The 24,839-nt window shown below is 39.8% G+C and overlaps 1 protein-coding gene across 1 annotated transcript in view; it reads left to right on the top strand.

Moving 5' to 3' along the window:
• The window catches only part of PRMT3 (protein arginine methyltransferase 3), a 103,192-nt gene extending 78,637 nt beyond the window's left edge, over nucleotides 1-24,555 (top strand). The window contains exons 14-16 of the mRNA XM_037899954.2: nucleotides 5,939-5,989; nucleotides 6,187-6,274; nucleotides 23,883-24,555. Coding sequence (XP_037755882.1) covers nucleotides 5,939-5,989; nucleotides 6,187-6,274; nucleotides 23,883-23,992 — 249 coding nt within the window. The 3' untranslated portion in view covers nucleotides 23,993-24,555. The remainder of the gene's footprint in view (nucleotides 1-5,938; nucleotides 5,990-6,186; nucleotides 6,275-23,882) is intronic.
• The last annotated feature ends 284 nt before the right edge of the window (nucleotides 24,556-24,839 follow it).

Here is a 24,839-nt window from a genome sequence, read left to right as displayed (position 1 = left end):
AGCCTCTGAAGTACCTCTACCGGCTTGCCAAGATGTGTCCATCACACTTATCCTTTCTGCCCATCTGTCCAGTGCTCAGCTACTTCATGCTTGGCATTGAGCAGAGAATTAGGGCATTAGTAGTTTTCATGTAAAATCTGCTTAGTGACAAGTGTGCACCCTATCCTCCAGCACTAAAGACTCAACATGAGATCAGAAACTTTTATTTCTATCATCCAGGTAGCTTTCCATCAAAGTCAGTGGGAACCGCACACAACCTGGCCCTCTGTCAGGAAAATGGAGCGGGTGTGACTTGGAAATAGACTGTAAGCAGATAGTTGAATTAGAAAGTGCCAGTTTTACATGGTCCAATCTCCTGTATGTAACTACACCTTATTGATACAAATACTGCAGATGAGAATCCTAACCTACATCTCTAAACCTCTTGTTTTTTTTCAGATATCTGGTACATAATGTTAAATAACATTGCTGCCGTGGTTACAGAATCTGTCAACTCCTACTGGTGGCTGATAACCTCTAGATGAAAATTATATGCATAAAATTAGGGCAATGTTGGTTTTCTTCCTGTAGCTGTTTTGGGGCCAACGCCCAATTCTGATTTGGTGATTTCATCCAACATACATTCTTTGACCTGCTAATAAGATGGGGAAAGGCTTTGGGAAACTTGGATAATTATACTGATTTATTTGTGACTGTAGTTCTCAATAGAACACAACAGGCCTTCAGTATTTATGTAACAGCACAGAAAGTTGTATATTTCAAGGGAGAGGGGTCTTTTTCAAAATCTCAACCTTACCTGCTAGCTGTTAAAAAGCTGTAAGTGGGGAAACCTGAGGAAAACATGTGGACACGCACTTTATTTTTTTTTTAAGTTCTTAGAAATATATTGTGAGAGGGAAAACTGTTCTGGAAAGAGCCTGAGAAAATGAATATTATATTATAATTTTTTATAAATAAGAACACTTGGCATATATGCTACTAAGGTTGGAACAATGCTTTTGGTTTTAGAACTTAAATTGTACATCATTGTTCATAAGGAGGATTTTGATCTTTGCAAGTTTGTGCTTAATTGTTTTGAAGGGTTGCCTAAAATGTTTGAACATTTAGCAACGTCTGTTCTATCAATTACATAGATTTTAAGAGTAGGCTTTGTGTTCTGAGCCTTTTAGGAATATGTTAGTAAATACCTTTATTTTATGACCTGTAGACAGGAGGTTAAATGTCAGTCTGAGAACATGTTATAAGTGCAGGGAGTTCTTGTTCAGTGTTCATTTAGATCAGTGTTAAAATGTTAAATAGTGTTTTCAGTAACTAAGACTTACATTCCAGTTGGGAGTCTACTCCATTGAATGATTTTGTAGTCTTGGCATGATTTCAGTAATGCAGCTTTCAGAATTAAAAGTAATTAGTTATATTAACTGAGTTTAGTGAGTCTGATTTTATTGCATAAGTAATAAAAAGAGGCAAACATCGTTCTGAATGTTACTGTGTGTATGGCTCAGTGGTGAAGGAAAGGATGAAAAAAGGAAATCAACAGTGGGAAAACATAGCTAACTGTTGGAGTATAAGGAGTATCTCACCACTGTGTTATGATCTTCATTTATGGACTCAGCTAAGCAACTGTAGCCTCTCCCGAATCATACTTGGGTGACTTCTGTTTGAGTGTCAAAAATCAATTATACTGCCGGTCATGTTGAGTCTTGCTTCATGGCAGTCAACATATGCTTCCTACATCAATGGTTTTGTAGTCTCAACAGAAGGTTATTATGAAAACTCGCTTAACAATTCATACTGTTTCTCTTGGCATATTTAACATGTGTTAATATGTTAATATGTTTTGATTTATTGATCTTTTAAAATGTATTAAAATTCTATTCAATGAAGACGTCCTAAAAGGAAAAAGATGTGTCCTACTTTGAGAAAACAAACTTCATGGGTAGGTGATTCTCATAGTCACTAGCTAAGTGACTTATTTGGCCAGTTGACAGTATTTTTCTAAAAACAAGCTGTTATTAAAGCTGGGATTGACAGAAATTAGGGTTGTCAAGCGATTTAAAAAATTAATTGCAATTAATCACACTGTTAATAATAGAATACCATTTATTTAAATATTTTTGGATGTTTTCTACATTTTCAAGTATATTAATTTCAATTACAACAAGATATTTACATGCCAGAAGCGCTCAAGATTCATATGTCCCTTGATGTTTAAGCCACCATTCCAGAGGATATGCGTCCATGCTGATGATAGGTTCTGCTTGATAAAGATCCAAAGCAGTGTGGACCGACACATGTTCATTTTCATCATCTGAGTCAGATGTCACCAGCAAAAGGCTGATTTTCTTTTTTGGTGGTTCAGGCTCTGTAGTTTCCTCATCGGAGTGTTGCTCTTTTAAGACTGCCGAAAGCATGCTCCATACCCCGTCCCTCTCAGATTTTGGAAGGCACTTCAGATTCTTAAATCTTGGGTCAAGTGCTGTAGCTATCTTTAGAAATCTCACATTGGTGCCTTCTTTGTTTTTTGTCAAATCTGCTTTGAAAGTGTTCTTAAAATGATCAGCATGCTGGGTCATCATCTGAGACTGCTATAAAGTGAAATATATGGCAGAATGTTTGCAACTCAACTTGGATTTTTTTTCTGGTGTTTTCCCTTTGTCAGTTTGGTTGTGTTAATATAAGTTTATGCGTACTTAAAGGTAGCAAAAGTCATTTGTTCACAGTATTTAAAGGGACACTGAAGAAGATTGATAATAGAAGCCTCTTGGGCTCTGCACTGTGAGGCTTCCAGAGAAATGAATAACACCTCAGAGAAAATGATAGTGCCGTATCCCTGTCACGTTCCGCAGGCATGTCAACAATACCTCATCATCAGTAGTATCTGTCTAGTAGTCCAGAAAGAATTTGCATGACTCAGTAGACCTTTGTCTATTCTAAAGAGATTGTGGATTAACAAAAGCAGTTTGACAGAGGTCAAGATAATCTGAGGACTCCAGGCTTTGACAAAACATTGTGGATCTTCCAAGGAAAAGACCAGTTAGAGACCAGCCTATAATTTAGCTGCGATTCTCAACATGGAGTGATGGCCCTTGAGAAACTGAACAATCACTGCTTTGAGAGGCTGGCATTTATACCTCCTGAAGGGAGTCATTGAAGGTGTGTCTCCTTGGTGTGGTTTCCCTTCCAAGAGGAGTATTTGTCCAAATTGGAGCTTAAAGCTCTCCAAGAATTTCCAGACTGCCATTAGTTGAAAATCAAATAAGATGGCTAGACGTAGATGGATCCATCTTAAGAGATGCCATATTCTCCATTTATTACCTGGTCTATTCAAGTTTTAGTCTGGAGAGGAGAAACATGAGATTGCGCAGTGATGAAATATTTCACGTACATGATACCCATTTCCACCAGTCACATGTTTTGTCTTCTAGAAGATACTTAGGTGTGTTCTTCCACACAGCCCATTTCTTTGAGTCAGTACTGAAAGCATAATGCTTAAATTATTATTTAATTTAAGTGATTGTCTAACTAGACATTAAGTAAAAGGTAAAATGCTGGGCTGTGAGTAGGAAACTTCTTTCAGACACAGATATTTATAACAAAAGCAAGTTAGTTGCACTAGGGAGGAATGTGATTTGAAACAATGAACTAGCCTTCATGTGGAGTCCTGCTTGAATGTACCAGAAGAGACATGAGGGAAATCTCTATTCGATATCTTAGTGGGTGGAGATTCCCCAGCTGCCAGCCTGACAATCTTACACAATAGAGCATAGACTCTTTATAGGTCTCAGCATCTTGTTTCTGAGGCTGACTCTTGGACTGCGTATCCATAGCCTGCCTTGAGGACACATTTGTCAAGCATTTTTACATTACTTTCTTAATAGAAGATGATGGGAAACAAGTCTGGGAGGAGGGGGGTGGAAGGTGCATTACATTGTCCATCATTTTTTAGCAGCCTCCTCTTTATTGGGATGGGTTTACTTTTCCCTTTGGATCACTGAGGCTTCTTGAACTCTTTTTTCCTCTGTGAAAGCAAGACACTTTAATTTTTAAAGAAAAAAAATTACTGGTCTCTTAAGCTGCTTTTGGTGTAAATGTTCTTCTTTCTTTTTCTGTGGGAAGTCCTCCTTTAAGGTCAAATCTTGATGTAGTTTTTTAAATTGGGTATTGTAACGGGGTGCACTCACCTCTCATGACCTCCCCCTTGGCCGAGTGCATGTGCCTGCGCGCGCGCGCGCTCTCTCTCTCTCTCTCTCTCTCTCGCTCTCTGAGTGTCCCTGCTCTGGGATAGAGCAGTGCCCCAGGGCTCCCTTCCTGGAGACAATGTCTTCGCCCTCTTCAGGTTCCTGGCTACAGCTCTCCAGCTGGGCCACTATAGTTCAGTTCCCCCTCTGGGGTGCCTCAATGTCCAGGCCACTAGCCACTGGGGGGTGGGAGGGATCCCGGCCCGCCCACTACTTTGGGTCCCAGCCCAGAGACCCTGTAAATAGCAGCCGTCTGCTGTATCCCTTTAACTATGCAAACATAATTCCCTGGGCCACTTCCCCACAGCCCCATGCCATCTTCACCCTTACCTCAGGGCCTTGTCCTAATGGAGTCCCAGCAACCAGCTCAGGGCTCCTTCTCGCTCTCCCCAGCTTCTGTCAGTGCTGCCCTGTCCAGGGTTCTGTAGCTCCGTCAGCCAGCCACATACCATCCACGCTTAGCAAGGAACTGAACTCCTTCTGGCCCAGCAGCTCTTCTTATACTAGGCTGCCTGGGCCCTTATTAGCTGTCCCCCACACAGCCACTCTAGGCAGCTTCGACAACCCTCTCCACTGCCCTTTTTTGGGGAGGAGGTATCCTTCCTGCTGGGGTACAGTGAGCAGCTGTGGAGCCACTGCATAGACACTAGCTGCTGAAGTAGTCCATGTGGGACACTTCAGAAACTCCTTTTCCTTACCTCTGTATGTGATAGGAGATGAGAGACCCTGTACTGGCTCTGCCCTGCCTCCATGCACAGGGAGTGTGTGTAGAATAGGCTCCATGTCATTCAGGTGGAGGGAGGAAGAGAAGGAGAAACACCCCATCCACAGCCCCTCTTTGTGTATAATTGCACCATAGATGCATGTTATAGCAGCCACAGAAGAGAGAGCTGGATTTACCCATTTATGAGTGTGTACCTAAAGAAATTACTGTTGTAATATTAAATTAGGCTTGAACAAAGACTGGGAGTAGATGAGTCATTACACTAACTAAAAACTATTTTCCCATGCTAATTTTCCCCTACTGTTACTCACACCTTCTTGTCAACTGTTTGAAATGGGCCATCCTGATTATCACTACAAAAGTTTTTTTTCTCTTGCTGATAATAGCCCACCTTAATTGTTTGGTCTCGTTAAGAGTTGGTATGGCAACCCCCATTTTTTCATTGTGTGTGTGTGTGTGTATATATATATCTATATATATATCTTCCTGCTGTATTTTCCACTCTATGCATCTGATGAAGTAGGCTTTAGCCCACAAAAGCTTATGCTCAAATAAATTTGTTCATCTCTAAGGTGCCACAAGTACTCCTCGTTCTTTTTGCTTAAGAGAGTCTGTCAATAATATGTCTGTTTTTTTCTGAAAGTACAGACTTCTTGTTTAGACTGAAGTGACTCGTCACTTCAGTTGTAAAACAAAGTTTATGGTATGCTTGGAAGCAATAGAAATATAAGTCTGTGAATTAATTCAAGAATTGTCTCCATCTATTCTGCATTATAGGCTTTCCAGTAAAGTTCAAATACTGTGAATATCTGAATTACCCCTGAAGAAAAATGGAAATGATCTATGTAAGGGAAGAAATTACCTTTTCTGCTTAAAAAAAGAATATTTTGCTCATAGAAAATGTACAGAATAATGGGTGTCACTATTATTGTACTTAATATTCCCTGTTCATATTTGTTTTTTCCTTTTATTATAGGCGGTTGCTGGCTACTTCGATATATTTTTTGAGAAGAACTGCCACAACAGTGTGAGTACTGGGGGTTGTATGTTCAAAATTAATTATGTCAAATGTATTGTACTTTTTCAGTTTGTCGCCTCAAGGTGTTTGAGAGCAAGCCTATTTTGCTGTTGCAAGCATTTGAAGTGTGTTTTGTGTAATAGATTAATGTAGCATGATATTAAAAATGTTGTACTTCATCAGATTTTTGAACTCTGTCAATTCAGGTCATGTTCTCGACGGGTCCCCGGTGTACCAAAACACACTGGAAACAAACAGTGTTTCTTCTGGAGAACCCTATTTCTGTAAAAACAGGTATGCTTTTTTCTTTTCTTTTCTTTTCTTCTTTTTTTAATGTAATATAGCTTTTGATGTGACAGTGCTATCTATATGTTACAGGTGACTGTTAAATTATATCTGAAAATACTTTTAATGGTGATACCAGTTTTTGAAAATGATTATTTGGAAGTTCCTTTTTACAATAAGCAGGGAACTAGAAAATGTATCTATTCATTTTTTATTCTGCTTCTATAACTGTAGTCTGGCTTTGTTTTTTAAAAAAAATTGCCCATATTTTAACAGCTATAGATTTTGTTTGTTTTTTCTTTTCTGTAGCAGAGTAATATAAAACTAGCTTATTGCAGTATTTTGTGTTGAGTGTTTATCAATCTTATAAATGTTTTTTAAAATGTGACAGTTGGACCCATTTGTTTAAATTCCCAATTGTTTAAATTTGTTTAAATTGTTTAAATTTAAATAAATTGTCAAATTTTATGTATAGTTTTATTGAATGCCACTGCAAAAGTATGCTTAAATTAATATATCAAATCAGTGGCTACATGTTTTGCTGTTGCTCTTAAATTATGAGTGTCGCAATGCCTAAGTCCTTTTGTGGATCTAGCCCAGCATCTTTTGCTATCTATCGGGATGGAACAAAACTCTAAAGTAAAATTTCATCTGAGAACATTGGAATTAAATAGTACTAATGAAAATATTAAAGTAGCATTTTGGTATATCTTGAAACATTGTACAGATATTAATCTTGAAAAACATCTGTGGCTAAGTAGTTTAATATTACCCCCCATTTTACAGCGAGGGGAACTGAGGCACAAGTGAATTGCCTAAAGGCACAATGTTAATCTGTGGGAGATCTAGGATTAGGATTCAGGAACTCCTGGCTGCTCTTCTTATGCCCAGTCCACTGGGACAAACTTCTCCCTCTTGTTATTGGTGGTATCAATCTTTTACAGCCAAAGTAGTCAAAAATAATTTTTACTGAGCCATAAGTCTGAACTGAAGTTGCCATCACTGTCTTGTGAATTAAGAATGCTTATACCCTCACATTCAGTCATCATGAAGACTGTTTGTATACTAGTAGTGCCTAGGGATCAAGCAAGAATGGGACCAAGAATGTGCTAGTCACTGTATAAAAGCAGAGTAATATGTGTTCCCTGCTCCACACCAGACAGATAGATATAGGAGGGGGAAGGAATATAACACACAAGAAGAGTGAATATGCGATGGCTGCAAACATTTTGTTCCATGACTTAGGGAATTATGTTTAGTTAGGTAATAGTCTAAACTGAAAAACAAGGGAAGAGACAGGCCAGAAAGAAGTGTGGAGAGAAAGCAGCGTAGGGCATGACAGCAGGCGTGAGGTAAGGCTGAGGTGAAGAGTTTGAGGGAGGGCGCCAACGGCCAATCAATTCCAGGCAGAGAATGCCTACTTTAAACTTGAAAGTAGAAAATGCTTTGATGATAGAGTCCGTTGCCTGCTTAAACTGCTTCTGCATCTGCTCCTCCTTGTGTCAGTCTCTGTCTGGCTCCTCCATCCGGTTTCTTTCCCAAAGGCCACATAGGTCCTAGTGCCCCAGAGGAAAGCCTCTACAGGTGGGAGGGTTTCCCTAGCTGGGTGCCATTTTCTCCCCCTGCATCCTCAGTGAAGTAGTACCAGCTTCAGGTAAACACATGCTTTGCAGTAATCGGCAATCCTACTTTCTACAGGAGTAAAGACTGTTAATACTAATGTTCAAGCACAAGGACTCATTCTGCTACTTTGATACTTAATGTTTGTGCAGTGTTTTAAAGGCAGAAATCACAGTGCAAGTGCCCAGTATGTTTGCAGTTTACCTGAGAGCATATTGATGCTCCAGCAGTTGGGATCTAACTGTTCGTAGTCCTCCTAATTCTCATTTTCGTATTCTTACCATTGTAACTACTTAGGTTCCTCCATTAATCTCCAAAAATCTGTTTTGCTCCATACCTATCTCTAGAACCCTAGGGTTCAGTAACCTCTCAGCTAACCTACCACAACTTCCTTTTCACCTCCATTCTTTCAGTCCTTTCTCAATGCTGCTGCTTAATTCTTCCTCTTGCCACTTTGACTCGGTTGGTTCCCTTCACTGGCTTTCGCTCTCCCTTTGTCAGACATCAGTTTCTCATGCTTGTCTCTGCACAGCTACACTCCTGCCTATTTCTCCGCTCTCGTTTCTGTCTTCTACTTCTCCCAGTGCTTATGCTCCACACAGACCAATAGCTCTAGCTCCTCTTCAGTGCCATTTTCCGTACATTCTTTTCACCTGCTGTGATAGGTGAGCCCACTCTCAGCATTTAGATCAAAATGTTTGTTTGTTTTTTTTAGTGGATCCTCTCAATGACAATGCACTGAAGAAATAAGTATAAAAGATCAGATAGTGCAAATGTGGTTTATTTGGCGACTTTATCCTCTCCTGGTCATCCAGTGGGTTTTTAACTGTATTTATCTAACAAATGTCTACATTCCTTGGACAAGAATTGTATCCTTTCTTTCAAACATTCCAGTACTCAGCAAAAATATTGATAATGGCGGAATTATCAGTGCTCCTAGTAGGCTTTGGAAATATCTAGTGAATAGGTATGACTCTAGATTTAAACCAGTCTGAGTCTTGTACAGCTGTGGGCATAATGATGGCCAAATACAAGCGTTAAACAATACGAAACTGGAGAAAGGGGAAAAGGTAATGTCGGCATTGAATAGATTGAAGAGCCTCCCAATTGCTACATGCTTTTCAAAGGCAGCTGCCCATACCCTGTCAGGCATAGTCTTATCAGTTCCATACAAGAGATGTCATCTCCCTGATTCCAGATGTGACCTTTCAGAGGACTTCAGGGAGATGCTTAAGTTCTAGGACTTTAGGAAGATGGTTAAGACTTTAATATTAGTGTTGAGTTCTATTCCTTCCTTTTGGTTCAGTGAGTGGTTCAAAATTCTGCAGCCAGTGGGAAGGTAGACTTACTTGTTCCCTATTTGTTCTAAATGATAAATTATGTACCCTTGGTGACACTTGCTTTCTATATTTTATTTGGTAAGGGTGCTTGAAAGATGTTATGACAGTTACAGAAAAAAGTAAATAATGTTATTCCTTATAGCAATGGTCCCCAAACATTTCAGCCCCATCCCTCCCCCCACCCATCCCTCCGGGGCTAGAGTGGCACCATGGCTCCAGAGGAGAGAAGGAGACACAGACAGGAGTAAAGGGGCCGAGGCTGGGGCCACAGCTGGGGAAGGGGCGGGGTCAGGAGCAGAGCCAGGCCCCCAAACGTTCCTCCGCACCCCCCCTAGTGTGGCGTGCCTCACAGTTTGGGGATGTCTACATTATAGTGACTCTGAAAGCAGGTTTTATAACTAGTTTGCCAAAACTCAAGTTGTTCTTGTCCACCTTTTTTTAGTCTAAGTAAAATATTATTAAAATTGGCATCAATAATTAAATCCTCATTCTCCAATTATCAAATACACAAAAGCTCCTTTTTGTTTTAATTGAGTTGCCTGAAGTGATAGTAAAGCATTCGTTATACTATTATATATACTGTTTGCAATGCTTATGGCTGCTGGAGTCTATTGCGTATTACCTTCACAGGAAAAGGGCTGCATTATGCCAAAGCATGACTATTCAGCTCTGCAGGATGAGCTAGTTCAGTCCTTCCTCTGGTATCATGCCAGTTCGTATTCTCAAATTATACATCTGTGTATTTTTCTTTTAGAATGAACAAATGTATGCGTATTCTTTTTTACGTTAATGCTGATAATACCAAATACAACTAGACTGTTTTAAATTTAAAAACAAAACAAAAAAAAACCCCACACCTGGATGGGAAAGGCTGGAGAGAATTATGTTTGTGGGGAAATGAGAGAGGGAAAAGATTCAGTATGGGTCCGGAGTTCTTGAGACCAAGTTAATAGAAATTAGTCATCATGATAACCCTGTGAAGAGTCATCTGTAACCATTAACTTAAGCCAGAACTATGGAGTAAACCAAGAAATGTGATGTTTTAACCCTGTAGAAGGAAGCTCTTGCTACTGATTAAATCTGAAAGGTAACTTTTGTACTTTTTCCTTACTGGGCATGATCTGAGACTTGACGGTGATGAACAATGAATTAAGAGTGCTGTCAGCATACTGGATTTGTTTTTAATAGTTAACAATGCAGCAAAATGAATGAAACTAGAGGGAGAAGCCAACTGACATTTTATTGGCAAGACACATCTTTTTCCATTTTGAAGGACATTGCAAAGGTGCTGTGTGAACTCCCTACATATGCCAGTCAGGCTTCAGATAGCCACCCTTAGAAAGCTTGAAAATTCTTTTAAAAAACAAAGCAAAACAAAACGGATACTTTATATCTATTTGGATTGTAAAGGGAGGTAAACTGCATTTGTTTCTTGGTTTTTCCATCTGCTGCTTTCCACCCTGTTAAACATTTTTATTCAGTTTCTCCAAACAAAAGATTATAAAGAGAGGATCATGGGTTCATGAGTTTGATTTAGGTCCAGACATATGGTAAATAAATTTAATGCTTCCAAAAATAACCTTAATAGTTTCTATGTTGATTTTTTCCCCTGCCCCTATAACAATGCATTAAATTGAAACAGAAAATCTGCATGCAGACAAACTCCATTAGCAATAAAACAGCACATCGCCGTTATTTTATGTTCTTGTTATTGCCTTGAGGTAGAAATAAAACCTTGATATTGTTGGTTTTCCACAATGCCAAAAAGGTTGAGCACAGCAAAGCTGAAATAGAACTCGTACAACTAAACCCTATAAAATTCTTGGTTATCTTTTTACTCCTTCTCCGTTTCCACCATAATTAGGTAGCCATTTGTAAGCTAGCAAACTTTAAAATGTTAATTTTCTTTCCTCAGGTTTGTTAAATTGTAGGAAATTGGCTTCGGCACAATTAATATATCTTGATGCTTTGATTTTTAACCTGAAATACTTCTACATTCCATATTCAGTTAATGGAGGATTTATGTTCTTAAATGAGATTCTACTTCCTATTCTGCCTATCTACAATTGCAATTAAATTCTCTGTTGTAACCCTGTCACCACTGGCAGTTGTTCACTGATCAGCAAAGTGGTGACATCTCACCCTTTTTAAATCTAGTTTTCCTTGCTGCCTGACCTTTCCGGTCAAAGGGGACCAGGCCAATGAAATGGCTGATACCCAGCCTCTTTGTGTTGGTTTTCATTCCTTTAAGATCACGTGAAGTTACCTGCCCTGGGAAGAGTCCGTATCTTTCATATTATGTTAAGACATGTCTTGCAGCACCTGACATTAAAAACCTGCTCTCAAGATTTTTCAGGAACCTCTGTAACCTACTACTTCAAGCGCTAAGGAAGAGGTTTTCTCCTTGCTGTTGCCGTTTTTGTGCTGCTGAGATGAAAAAGAGATCAAGAGATGAAAAAGGGATGTTAGAGCCCCAGATCTGGCTAGTGGAGAATTTACCCTGCCCACAGGCTTTGTGTTCCACTGTTTATGCTCCCCTGTCGAAAACTCCAATGTAGGGGGGCATGTTGGGGTAGGAGAGGGTGGGGCTGCAGCACATAGCTCTGCAGGTGTATTCCAAGCAGCATTGCTGAGCGTATGCAAGTGGGCGCAAAGTAGGGCAAGTGGGGACAGGGTATTGTAATTTAGGCAGCGGCCCAGGGCTAACTGGGCTGCAGTGACCCTTGCACCTGCTCAGAAATGGCAGGGCATAAAGTTGTCATAAAACCAGCTTACCCTCTTACCCCTTCCTTGGCCTATCCGTTTACAAAATCTCACTGTAAGTATCTAGTCTACACCACCATGCTATCTGAGCATAAAACATCCCAGTAGCTGATCATTGCTTTCCATCCCCACAATGCAGTTGCAAAATGCTTCTGATGCAAAGGTACAGCAGTACGTGGTCTGACTTGAGGAAATCCGTAATTGCTCCACCTGCAAAATCTTCATGAGGACGTGGTCATGAGTCTCCGGACATGAAAGCAGAATTCTAGAATACTAACAAATCCCTTGAAATACATGGCCTCGTGAGTTCAGTTTTATATCAGCAATAGGGATCACTGAAGTGAGGCTGCTCTTCGGCGTTCATAAGATGGTGATGATGGCTGTAGAAGTTACCAAACTAGGAAGAGATAGTGGGGTGGGTGGCTGTGGCTGCAAATGTCTAGAATCTAATAAAAGATAAATGGGAGGCTTAGTAGTGTGGAAGGAATAAATAGAAGTTACTAAGTTTAAGGCAAACAATCCTTTAGAGTATTTCTTATCCTTCCATGGGTGGCCTTTTGGGGTGGGGGGTGTCATCAGATGAGATGGAGGGTTTAAGACAGAGTTTCTCAACCCATGGGTCAGGACCCAAAATTGGGGTTGCCAGAATGTTTCAAAGGGTCATGTGGCAGCTCCTGTGGCCCCTGTCCCACGGGGCTGGCTGGGCTCACCTCCCTGCTCCCGGAACTGCAACCTCTGGAGTCCCAGTGCTACTCAGGTTTAGTCCAGCTGTCAGGATGATGGGAGTCTGGGTAGGCCAAATTTGAGTGAGTGGCACTGAAACCCCATGAGCCAGGTCACAACTCCACTCTCAGATTTGATCCAGTTCGGGAAGTCGAGCCAAACCTGTGCAGCACTTCAACCCTGGAGGTTGCAACTCCCAGAGCAGAAAGCCAAGCCAAGCCCAGCCAGCCCTGCAGCACAGGAGTTGCAGGAGCTGACACTGTGCGGTGAGTGGCAGGCAGGACCCAGCCCCCACACCCAGAAGACAGGATCCAACAGAAACCACCCCAGGGCCTCTACCCCCAGGTTGCAACAGGCCATAAACATTTACGAATGGGTCCTGAGCCCAAAAAGGTTGAGAACCACTGGTTTAAGGGAACAATTTTCGAGCCAACTTTTCTAAGCAATAGTGCTCATTTGAGGTTTATACCCAGTTCATTATAATATAAGACCTTGATATGAAGCCCAGTTCTACAAAAAATAAATTGTTTTGGATCTTGATAGAATCTAAATTTTGCAACTATTGTCTGTCTCTGTCCCAGATGATTTTCCTGTTGAAGCAGATTACATTCACTGCCTTTTCGTAAGTCATTAATCACTTGCTGTTGGGTCATGAGGACTGGAGAAAGGGGTGCAGTTTGCCTTTTGGTGGGATGGGAGAGTAGCCTGCTCTTTGAATTTCCACCTGCATGTCCATAAACTACACAATCAAAAGAAGGGAATAAGAGAAGGCTTTGCTCAAGTTACTGCCTAAAACCAAAAGGGTGTAAAAACGCATTCCCCAGATATTGAAGAGCCTGGTGGTTTTTGTTACTAAAGTGTGGGGGGGATCTTTTTTCCATATTTAAATTCAGAAACTGGATGCATGCTCTAGTGTTTTTACATATGAAAATATATCCCAGTTACTGAAAATAAACGAAGATAGATACAGCTCCTCTGAGTTGGAATGTGATTTTTATGCTGGCGTCAGCTCCATGGTAACCTGCTATTAAGGCATCTTTGCACACCTGTGAATGCGAATATAACCACTACTTGGAAAACTATTTCATACAGTTTTTTAGGATGAGACAGAGAATGAATACTAGTCACCACCTGTTAGTAGCATTTACATTTCACCATAAAGTTATCCTACCACTTGGGCAACCATCCACTGTGATTTGTAGGAACCCTACTAGAAATGGTTCCAGTGAAATCCCTCCTAATGCCAATGCTCTAAATGTTTAATGAAGGAAATGACAGAAGTTCATGGCTTCAGATTTGTAACACCCATTCAGAGGACACACAGCAATTCTTGGTCTTATATTGGTATAAATACGTCGCTATGGGATGTGAAAAATCCATACCCCTAAACGATACAGTTATACCGACTTAACCCCCAGTTCAGACAGCACAGTGTCAACAGGAGGGCGTCTCCCGTTTACATAGCTGCCACCTCTCACGGAGGTGGATTAAGTATGCCGACAGGAGAGCTTCTCACTGGTGTAGTAGTGTCTTTACTGAAGCACTACAGCGTGGCTGCAGTTTTAAGTGGAGACCTGCCCTTATTCACCCATGAGAATGGCCATACTGGGTCAGAACAAAGGTCCATCTAGCCCAGTATTCTGGAAAACAGAGGCTAGGGACACCGTCCCTGCCCATCCTGGCTAATAGCCATTGATGGACCTATCCATGAATTTATCCAGTTCTTTTTTGAACCCTGTTATAGCCATGGCCTTCACAACATCCTCTGGCAAGGAGTTCCACAGGTTGACTGTGCGTTGTATGAAGAAATGCTTCCTTTTGTTTGTTTTAAGCCTGCTGCCTATTAATTTTCATTTTGTGGTCCCTAGTTCTTGTGTTATGCAGAGGAGTAAATAACACTTTCTTACTTACTTTCTTCACACCAGTCATGATTTTATAGACCTCTATCAAATCCCCTCTTACTTGTCTCTTTTCCAAGCTGAAAAGTCCCAGTCTTATTAATCTCTCCTCATATAGCAGCTGTTCCATATCCCTCATAATTTTTGCTGCCCTTTTCTGAACCTTTTCCAAGTCTAATATATCTTTTTTGAGATGGGGCGACCACATCTGCACGCAGTATTCAAGATGTGGGCACACCATGGATTTATATAGAGGCAATATGATATTTTCTGTCTTATTATCTATCCCTTTCTTAATGATTCCCAACATTCTGTTCGGTTTTTTGACTGCTGCTGCGCATTGACTGGATGTTTTCAGAGAACTATCCACAGTGACTCCCAAGATCTTTCTTGAGTGGTAACAGCCAGTTTAGACCCCATCATTTTATATGTATAGTTGGGATTTTCCAGTGTGCATTACTTATGAACATTGACTTTCATCTGCCATTTTGTTGCCCAGTAACCCAGTTTTGAGAGATCCTTTTGTAGCTCTTCGCAGTCAAAGGTGCAAAGCATGCAGAGCAGTGGGTAAAAACAAAGATCTACTTGCACATGTCCCTTTATGTGACACTTAATGTCTCCTTGTGAGCTTTTGTATGTTTCAGCTAGCCCAGTTATCGCCATCTCTGGGTTGTGAGAAGCCCCTACTGCAGTTTGTTTGTTTCCTTGCCAGCCTGTCAACTCTAATTGACACTTCCTGGGCAGTCTCTGGCTTCTCATTCAGTCACCCCACCCTTTTCTAGGCATAAGGTCCTTTAATTATCTGGTGTCTTCCAGTTGATCTTGGGCTTAGCCTTTGGAAGAGTAAACCAGTCTTAGCCCCGCTGGAGTCAGGCATGGGTTAATCCCAAATAAACAGCTTGCCCATTGTTTCCTGAAGGACCTTTATCTGTGTCATTGTTTTAGCTTTTCTGTTTGGTTCCTTTAACAATCCCTTTAGATCTAACCGCATAGCAAGTAACCCATCATAAACACAGGTCTGCACCATACTCATTAAAAAATACAAATTTCCCAGTTTGTAACAGCTTTTATAGCAATGATATGCGCTCACCTGGAATACTATGTTCTTTTTGGATTACACCAATCTCTAAAAGGCCACATCAGTAATAGAGGGAAGTTCAGATGAGGAGGACCAGAATGAAGCATGGAAACATTTTCATATGAGGAAGGAGTAAAAAGATTTAGGCCTTGTCTACACTACAAAATTAGGTAAACTTAAGTTAGGTCGACGTATAGCCACCACAGTAAATACTGCAGTGGTTCATGTCCACACTACGCCCCAGCTGTCTTTGGTGTACATCCTCACCAGGAGCACTTCCCCTGACGTAACTGTGTGGGGCATTGTAGGGTACTGACAGTTGGAGCCCTCCTAACCCAGGCTGACAGCTGGGGCTGCCGACCTCAGGGCAGGTGGGCTCCAGCTGTGATCCTTGGTAGGGAGGCTGACAGCCAACAGGCGATGTAAGTAATGCAGTGCGTACACAGACACAGCGTTGCCCTAAGTACATTGACTTAGCACTAAGCCTCTGTCAAGGTTCCTTCCCCACTCTGAACTCTAGGGTACAGATGTGGGGACCTGCATGAAAACCTCCTAAGCTTACTTTTACCAGCTTAGGTTAAAACTTCCCCAAGGTACAAACTATTTTACCTTTTGCCCCTGGACTTTATTGCTGCCACCACCAAGCGTCTAACCGGTTACTGGGAAGGAGTTGTTTGGAAACATATTTCCCCTCAAAATCCTCCCAACCCTTGCACCCCACTTCCTGGGGAAGGTTTGATAAAAATCCTCACCAATTTGCATAGGTGACCACAGACCCAAACCCTTGGATCTTAAAAATAAAGAAAAAGCATTCAGTTTCTGAAAAGAAGAATTTTAATAGAAGTAAAAAGCATCACCTCTATAAAATCAGGATGGTAAATACCTTTCAGGGTAATTAGATTCAAAACGTAGAGAATCCCTCCAGGCAAAACCTTAAGTTACAAAAAGACACAGAGACAGGAATATGAATATCCATTCCTTTCAGCACAGCTTATTTCCTCAGCCGTTTAAAGAAATCATAATCTAACGCATATCTAGCTAGATTACTTACTAAATTCTAAGACTCCATTCCTGTTCTGTCCCTGGCAAAAGCATCACACAGACCGTCCCTTTGTTTCTCTCTCCTCCCCTCGCTCCAGTTTTGAAAGTATTTTGTCTCCTCATTGGTCATTTTTGTCAGGTGCCAGTGAGGTTATCCTAGCTTCTTAACCCTTTACTGGTGAAAGGGCTTTTCATCTGGCCAGGGGGGATTTTAAAGGTGTTTACCCTTCCCTTTATATTTATGACAGCCTCTCACAGAGGTAGAGTTATTACGTCGGAGTAGTGTGCGATTTACATCAGCGGGAGCAATGTTGTAGTGTAGACGCTTACAGTTAGGTTGATGTAAGCTGCCTTACATTGACCTAACTCTGTAGTGTAGACCAAGCCTTAACGTTTTGGAGAGGAAATGAAAAAAAGAGGAGACATGCTAAAGGTGTGCAGTAATGAAGGCTATACACACTTCCAGTCCCACTTTCTCATAATGCAAGAACAAGGGGATATTCAATTAAACTGAAAGGCAGAAAATTTTAAAAGTGATGCAAAGAAATACCTTTTCACACAAGTGTGATTAATTTGTGGACCTCATTGCCAAAAGACATGACTGAGGGTTAGAACTTAATGGATTTTCTTGTTGTTCTTCAAAACATCCATTCTTTTTTAAATCCTGAGTTATAGTAGCAAAAACTTTTTAAAAATCCTCTTTGGAAGGGATCTAAAATCTTATGCTTCTGGGTATAAATTTAAAATTAATGGGGGATAGAAAGAAATTTACCCTGTGTACAGATTATTGCACTGTTCCTTTCTCTAAAGCAGCTGGCCCTTACTCCTTTCAGAGATGTGATACTGGAGTAGGTGGATCATTGCTCTGACCCAGTATGAAACTTCCAGTATTGGCACTGTGTGAGTGTGTGTGTGTGTGTGTGTGTGTATGTATATGTATATGGGGACCTTTCATACTCATTGATAATACAGAGCAGAGTCCCAAGAATACATCAGAAGTATTATCAGTGTCATATCCATAGCATGTTATCATAGGTAGGGCAATTGCAAATTTGTAATTTACCTTCTTAGATTATGTTGGTATGGAAATAGACACTTTTTTTTTAATCTGCTGTGATAGCAAGTTCCTTGCTGCAAGCATTTACTGCAGTATTTTTTTTTTCTTAGTGGGAGACCAAATTTAAGGTTTTCCAAGGGATGAATAAAAATGCTGGCACAGGATTATAATGAATTCAATTTTGTCCTAATTGAACTGCAGCACTACAGTGTGGTTTATTTGCATCCTACTGAGCATAATAAGAACAAGGTGATGCAGCTCAGTCCCAGAGAGAGCTTCCTCTGAAGCTTATAAGACAGTAGAGCTGTTAAAAAGCATCAGTCATTTTATATCTCCATGACATAGATTAATTGTTCTGATCTGCCTCCCTGTTACATGGTTACACAGCCCTTGCTCGGTTCAGCTGCAGAAAAGGCTATTCAGAAAGGCAGATTTAAAATGGGGGGAAGGCATAGCTGCGCCTCTTGACAGTGAATTACACATTGATTCTCTGGGTTGCTTAATGCAATTAATTTTTTATAAATAACTGAGGCTCTCTTTCATGAAATCATCAGTAAGTTATTAGAGATGTTCTTCCTCAGAGCTTGCCTTGAGGCTAAATGTCTTCCATTTGCTGGTAATGAAGTAGTTAACTGGTATCAAATCTTATCCTTTTGCTTGACAGGATAGTTGCATTTAAACACACTGTTAAAATGGAATGATAGTTATGTGTATAGAATAACAATTACCACAGTGGAGCAGTCTTGTTGAGCAAAGTGGACAATTAATAAAAGCTCTTCTGGCATTTCATGGAAATAGCGAAATAATTCTAGAATTTGAGAACAAGATTTGTTTTTATCGTCCTTAGGAGAGTACCACTCTGCCATGTTTAAACTCTTTTTTTTTTTTTTTTTTGAAAATCATTCTTGAATGTGAAAGTATACTACGTCCTGTGGCAAACTCCTGCCATTCAATCATTTTAAACGTGGCTCTGGTGTCAGATTTATGTTTAATATGATACCTGAGAGCTGCAAGAATAGATTTTTTTTTAATCCATTTAAATTTGAAACAGGCAGTCCTACTTGGTTTTAAACTGTGCAGATATGCTGCCTTTTGTTGGCTCATAACTTTTATTTATCCAAAGACAGCACTATAAATTTCAGCTTTTTCAACAACAAAAAATGTTGCAGATGTTGACAGTCTCTTTAGAAATCCTACTAAATAACAAGTATCTCTAGCTGCTCTGAGACTAAGGAGGATGGGAGAGGAGCCCAGGATGCCAAAGAGGCAGAGGAGGTATAAGGAGGTAGTAGAGGTAGGATTGGGGGGGGAGGGCAAAGATCAGTAAAGGAGCAAGGCCTGTTGGGGGAGCAGCAGAGTAATTAGCGCTTTATGTGGATAGCCTTCTACTTTATTAATGCACCATTCAGTACCATACATTTTTAAGCAGAACTCCTGTTTTTTTCTGTTTAAATTGATAGTACGTGGTCCAGTATATGGATTTTCCAAATAGTAACTATATACAAATAAAAAGCACAATTCCATTTTGAAACCCTCTGAAGGCTGAAAGAAAAATACTACCTTTGTAAAGCTTTTTTCAGTTATCTTTTTTTCTAAATATTTTGAAAAACGTTAAAGGAGAGAACTGCTAAATTAACTGTTCATATTTATCTTCCCAAAACTCCAAAATCCTAGGGATAATTCTGTTGTACATCTGGTCTCAAAATTTTTCCTCAAAACAAAGGTAAAAACAACATTGAGATCCCTCTGCTAGATAATACTGTTGTAAGCCCAGAGATCAAATTTCCCCACAATGTGGAGGAATATCCATATCGGACGATGATTGCTTCTGGAGAGCTGGCGGGGCATTCATATGTAGCATGATGACTCTTACTCTTAATTCTTTTGAGCATCAGAATGGAAGGTGTGATGGGTATGTGCCAATAAACCAAAGTTAAACTGTTACAGTGCATCTAAATGTAATGCATTGACAGTACACATTCCATTTGCAGTCTCTTTTGTGAGTCAGGACTAAACTTTTGGATGTCATATTAATTTGTATTTAACTTCCAAAGGTGTTGCATACGCACAACTTGTGTTAACTTGGGAAATGCAGGTGCTTCGTGCCTCAAAAATCAGGGTGTTGTTATATGGGTACTTAATTTTAGACATTCGCGTATGAAAAGTTTGGATCATGTGGATTAAATTCTATTTTTAGTACAATCCGGCATAAAAGTACTGATAGTATTAAAAAGCCTTGAATATGGTAATGAATTTATAGGTTGTTTTTTTCTCTCTCTCTCTCTCTCTCACTCACTCATATGGCCGTTAACCATTATAAAGATCTAGGCTATGTCTATACTGCACTGTCATTGGCGGGAGAGCGTCTCCCGCCAATGATGCTACTGCCCCTCATTGGTGATGGTTTTATTTTGTCATCGGGGGAGCTTTCCCCTGGTGACAGAGTGGCTACACTGTGTGCATTACAACGGCGCAGCTGTAGCTGCGTGGCCACGCCGTTGTAAGGTGCGCAGTGTAGACATAGCCCTAGCCTGACACCTGCATAACACAGGCCATAGAAATTCACCCAGTAATTCCTGTATCAGACTCATAATTTTGGATTAAAATATGTATGTGCCTAATTTATAGTCTGAATTTATCTAGCATCAGCCTTTAGCTATTGGATCATCAGTTCTTCATGAAATTATGGAATAGGTATTTCTGTACTTGATAAATAATCCATTTGTTATACATGGGTTTAAAATGAGCTCTCAACTAATGGACCAAGAAACAATTTCTTCTACATTCATACATGTATTCAAAAAGTTGTAATGAAAATTGAAGCAAAATTTGAAGTAGGCACTAAATGACAAGTATGAAAAGAGTCTCAGCCCTGTACTTACTGTGACAGATGGCATTTTTGTATAGTAGCACTTCACTTTTAACTGTTACAGTACATTCAAAGACCTAGTAGTGGTTTCTTTTTTTTTTTAATCAAATATGTAGGGAACATAGTGCAAGATGAACAGCTAACTAGATGAAATTTGCAGGAATGCTCCTGAATTGGTTAACTTCAAAGTATGTCTTGTGTATCTAGATTTTCAAAATATAGGTTCATGCACACAACTGTGTGTTCAGTTGTGCATGTGTACAAGTGACATACTTTATACATGCAGTCCTGTTTGCTCACATGCATTGAACATAAGTGGATTTCGTGCAGGGTGTTCCTGTGTAGAGGACATTGGACGGTGGGTTAGGACACTTGGGTCCTAATTCTAGTGTCTGCTCTGGCCTCTCAAATGTGTTCATTGATAACTTATCTGAAATTCTAGCGGGGTCTTTTTTTTGTTTTTTTGTTTTTTTTAAGTGTTTTGGTCAGTAGCAAGTGCTAATTTGAGTCATTTGCAAGTTCTGGTTATTTGATCAAGGAATGAAGATTTACTGCATTATTTCATTTTTTTGTTTTTTTAGTAATATTTCAATCTGAGTACATGAAGAAATTTAAAAAGTAAGCAACTGTGACTAGTTGCAATTGTTAAAAATACTTCAGCATTTATGTGTACCGCTTTATTCTATGCAAGTATGCACATTTATTTATAGATCTCTATCCTTTCTGTTTGTTCAAATCCATGAAGCATGGATCAGCTGTTGGTAATCTTTATAACTGTAAACTCACTACTGTCCTTTTGGTCTAGGAATCTTCCATGAAGAAAAGTAAATTTTTCTAGAACTAGAATTGTAGCTCTACAGTCCACTTCCTACATCTATAGTAACAACTTGCAGAAATGTGCATCCCTTTAGATACACACTTTAAGCCTTACCTGGGAAGATATTTTTACATAACTGTGGAAAATTAAGGGCAGGATCCTGCCTACAGGCGTATGTCTCTACAAATCTTATACAGTCTGCTACAATACACTAATCTTAAAAACAAAAAAAAAAAAAAAAAAAAACCCACCATGCATAAACGGGTACCAAATTAATAGTATTAATTTGCCCTCATAATACCACTTTCATTATAGGATCTAAAAGTGCTTCACAATCAATGAGCTTCAGAAACCTCTAAGATAGATAAAGAATATATAGGGAAGTTTTTATCCACTACTGAAGCACAAAAGTCTCTGGGATGAAACACAGTAGCTGTCTAATAGCACCTGTTTAATAGCAAATTCAGTGTGCCATAATGGATTAAGACAAACAGAAAACCAAAGGTAACCTCCTCCCCCCGCTTACCCTTCTGTAAAGGGCTGTGGGACCTCTGTCAAGATGTCTCCTTGATGTCTTAGCCAAAAAATAACCTGTTGCTAAATGACAATTTTTGTTTGCAGTTTAACAAAATGTAATACTAATTGTGACTGATCTGACAGTGATTTGCCATATCCTGGACAAACCTTATGGAATTAAACCTTATAGAATTCAGTTTAATACCTTTGGGGTCCATTGTATTGAAAATGCACATATTTGTATATTATTGTGGGATTGTATAGAACTTCTTTAGGAGGAAGGCAGGATTAATGCAGTCTCTGGGAGGTATTAGGAACTTTGAAGGACTTTCTGGGTCAACAAATGTGAAGTGGATTTTCTAGGAAATACTTAGGGGTGAGGGAAATGCAAATGACCCACCCTCAAATCCATCCTTTTGAAGCTGCACTTTGATCAGAGACCCACTGTCTGGCTGATTTAGTCATGATCTCTTCAAAGAGCCAGGCTGGATAAATGGGTGACTCCCTTGCTCATAACAGTTGTTGTTCGGAGCAAAGGGTATAATGAATTTGAAATCACAGGAAAATCCCTGGGTGAGGTTTGAAGGCCTCCTGACAGAGCCATGTAACTGTTGAGGTGATCTCTGGTAAGCTTATTAGCATGTGTGTAGGTTCTGTATTGCTTTTAGTATGTTTTCTCTGTATTGCTTCCACCTTAAGAATAAATTGGTGCTTGCTTAGAAAACTCTTTGGTAACTTACAGGTGTGTCAATTACACTACGTACTGTCGGAGGAGAGAAGTGAAGCATGCCTGCTTACATGGACTGTCTTTTTCTGGAATGACACAAGGAAGGCAGGGAACTGTTGAGCCTGGAAATACCATAGTCAGGAGGGAGAGGGATGCATGTCTCTGCCAGCTATTGCCTGTCTTGGGTGGAGCCAGAAACCTGAGGGTGGGTGTCCTCGGTGGACAACTGAGGGAGAATATAGGTGTAATTGCCCTGAATTGTGACACTAATTATGTTTGTGCAGTTTTTTAATTTCATGAAGATTTTTTTTTATTTAAACATTCCCCTGTAGGACCTGGCTAAAAACAAAACCATCTTAAAAACCAAGGCCAACGTTACTGTAATACAAATAGGAAACACTTGACATACATGGTGAAAAGTGAACTAGACTTATACTGTTCACTTCGTTTTAGCTCCTCTGACATGGTTGTAGTAATGTCCCCTGTTTACATACCAAACACAAGGAAGGAATAAAGAGATGTACGCTTCAGGGAGTAATACTTTCCCTTTAGTAGTGTGCTGTGGCTAACACAAATGTTTGTAATATGTTGTTAAAGAATTTCAAATTTTAACTTTTCCCCAGGGAATGAGGGCTGCTGCTTAAACTCAAGGGCAGAAGTGTTACTAAAATGATGACTTTTTATATCTGCTACATTAATGAAGTTTTGCGAAATGCTTCCAGAAGCTATTTCAAATGGCCTGCTAAGCAAATCCTCTTAACTGGAGACAATTTTTGAGAGGCTTGGGGGAGGAGAACTCTGTGTGTATGCAGGACATATTGAGTCCTTTGCTATAATCAGATTGTATAGTAATCTTGATTGGAATTAATAGCTCGCTGGATGGGTCAAGTGAGAAGTTAACAGGTATGATGAAACCTAACCTGTCACGTTAAGTCAATCAGTTTGACTGGCCAGTTTCATAGTCAATGACTTTACTAATTGATAGAAGTAAGGAGCTGGTTTCAGCACATATCTGTAGCTTTTGTGCCTTTTATTCATCTCTTGTCCTCTAAAACAGGCTCCTCATGCAAACCAATAAAAGGAGATAAATGAAATGCTGCTGTTCTAATCAAGCCATTTAGCGTATCCAACTTAATGTAAATGCAATCATTGTTTTTTGCTCTTGTAGGTGAGGCCTTGAGAGGAAAGATAACTGTCCTCAAGAATAGGAAGGATCCACGGTCCCTCATTATAACTCTTTCAGTGAACAATACAAAACAGACATACAGCCTGCAGTGAAAATACTAAAGACTTCAAGAAATGCAAATTTTATATGTATCTGATGTCAATTTTTCTAAACAAAAATTGTTTTTGGCTCAAGAATACAGCAAGAGTTGGAACTGACTAGCTTATCATTTGTGTGGTCTTGCAAAGGTGATAGATGAGATGATGATGAAACCAAATCTGAGTGCATTTCCTATAATGTGGAGAGAAGGAATGAAAATGGTTTTAATTTAGATGAATCTGCTAGAAAAGTCAGATACGGCTCTGACGTTTACTGTAACGATAACATGCTGTCTGTAAAATTTTAACTCAGCAGAGCATAGGTTATTCTTACTGTGCTCACTGACAAACCTGATTATTCTCACCAAAAAAGGCAATCTTGGACACTTTCTTGGCTAAGATCAAAAGAGGGCCAAATCCTGTGCAGACCTCATTTTTATTTGGAACAATTCAGTAGAAGTAAGTGCTTCAGGATTTGGCGCATCATGCTCTAGTGATGAAGACTACATTTGTTTTTATAAACTTTGTATTACTATATGATGTAAATTGCACTTGTCAAAATAAACTACCCAAGTACATTTTGTTATTCAGTTGCCTTAATTTTCATTGTCATTTATTGGAAGATTAAGAACTTCAAGATCTACAGTGGCTTTCCTAGTCATTACGGAGGTTTTTCCTGTCTTGGTGTATTGGACTGGCTTTTGCAAAGTTGCACATGTGTCTGGGTAATACCAATATCCTTCATCCGCTCTTGATTTCTTCAGAGCATAGTCACACAAAAATGCAGACAGTTGTCATATGTCCATCTTCTACCATTCAATGAAACCAAATCCCATGGAGCTAGCAATGAAGCTCCACTTAT

This window comes from Chelonia mydas, chromosome 6 (genome assembly GCF_015237465.2).
Source record: "Chelonia mydas isolate rCheMyd1 chromosome 6, rCheMyd1.pri.v2, whole genome shotgun sequence".
In the NCBI taxonomy this organism is placed as follows: Eukaryota; Metazoa; Chordata; order Testudines; family Cheloniidae; genus Chelonia; species Chelonia mydas.
The sequence above is the reverse complement of the archived record's forward strand: the minus strand, read 5'-3'. Positions and strand labels throughout refer to the sequence as shown.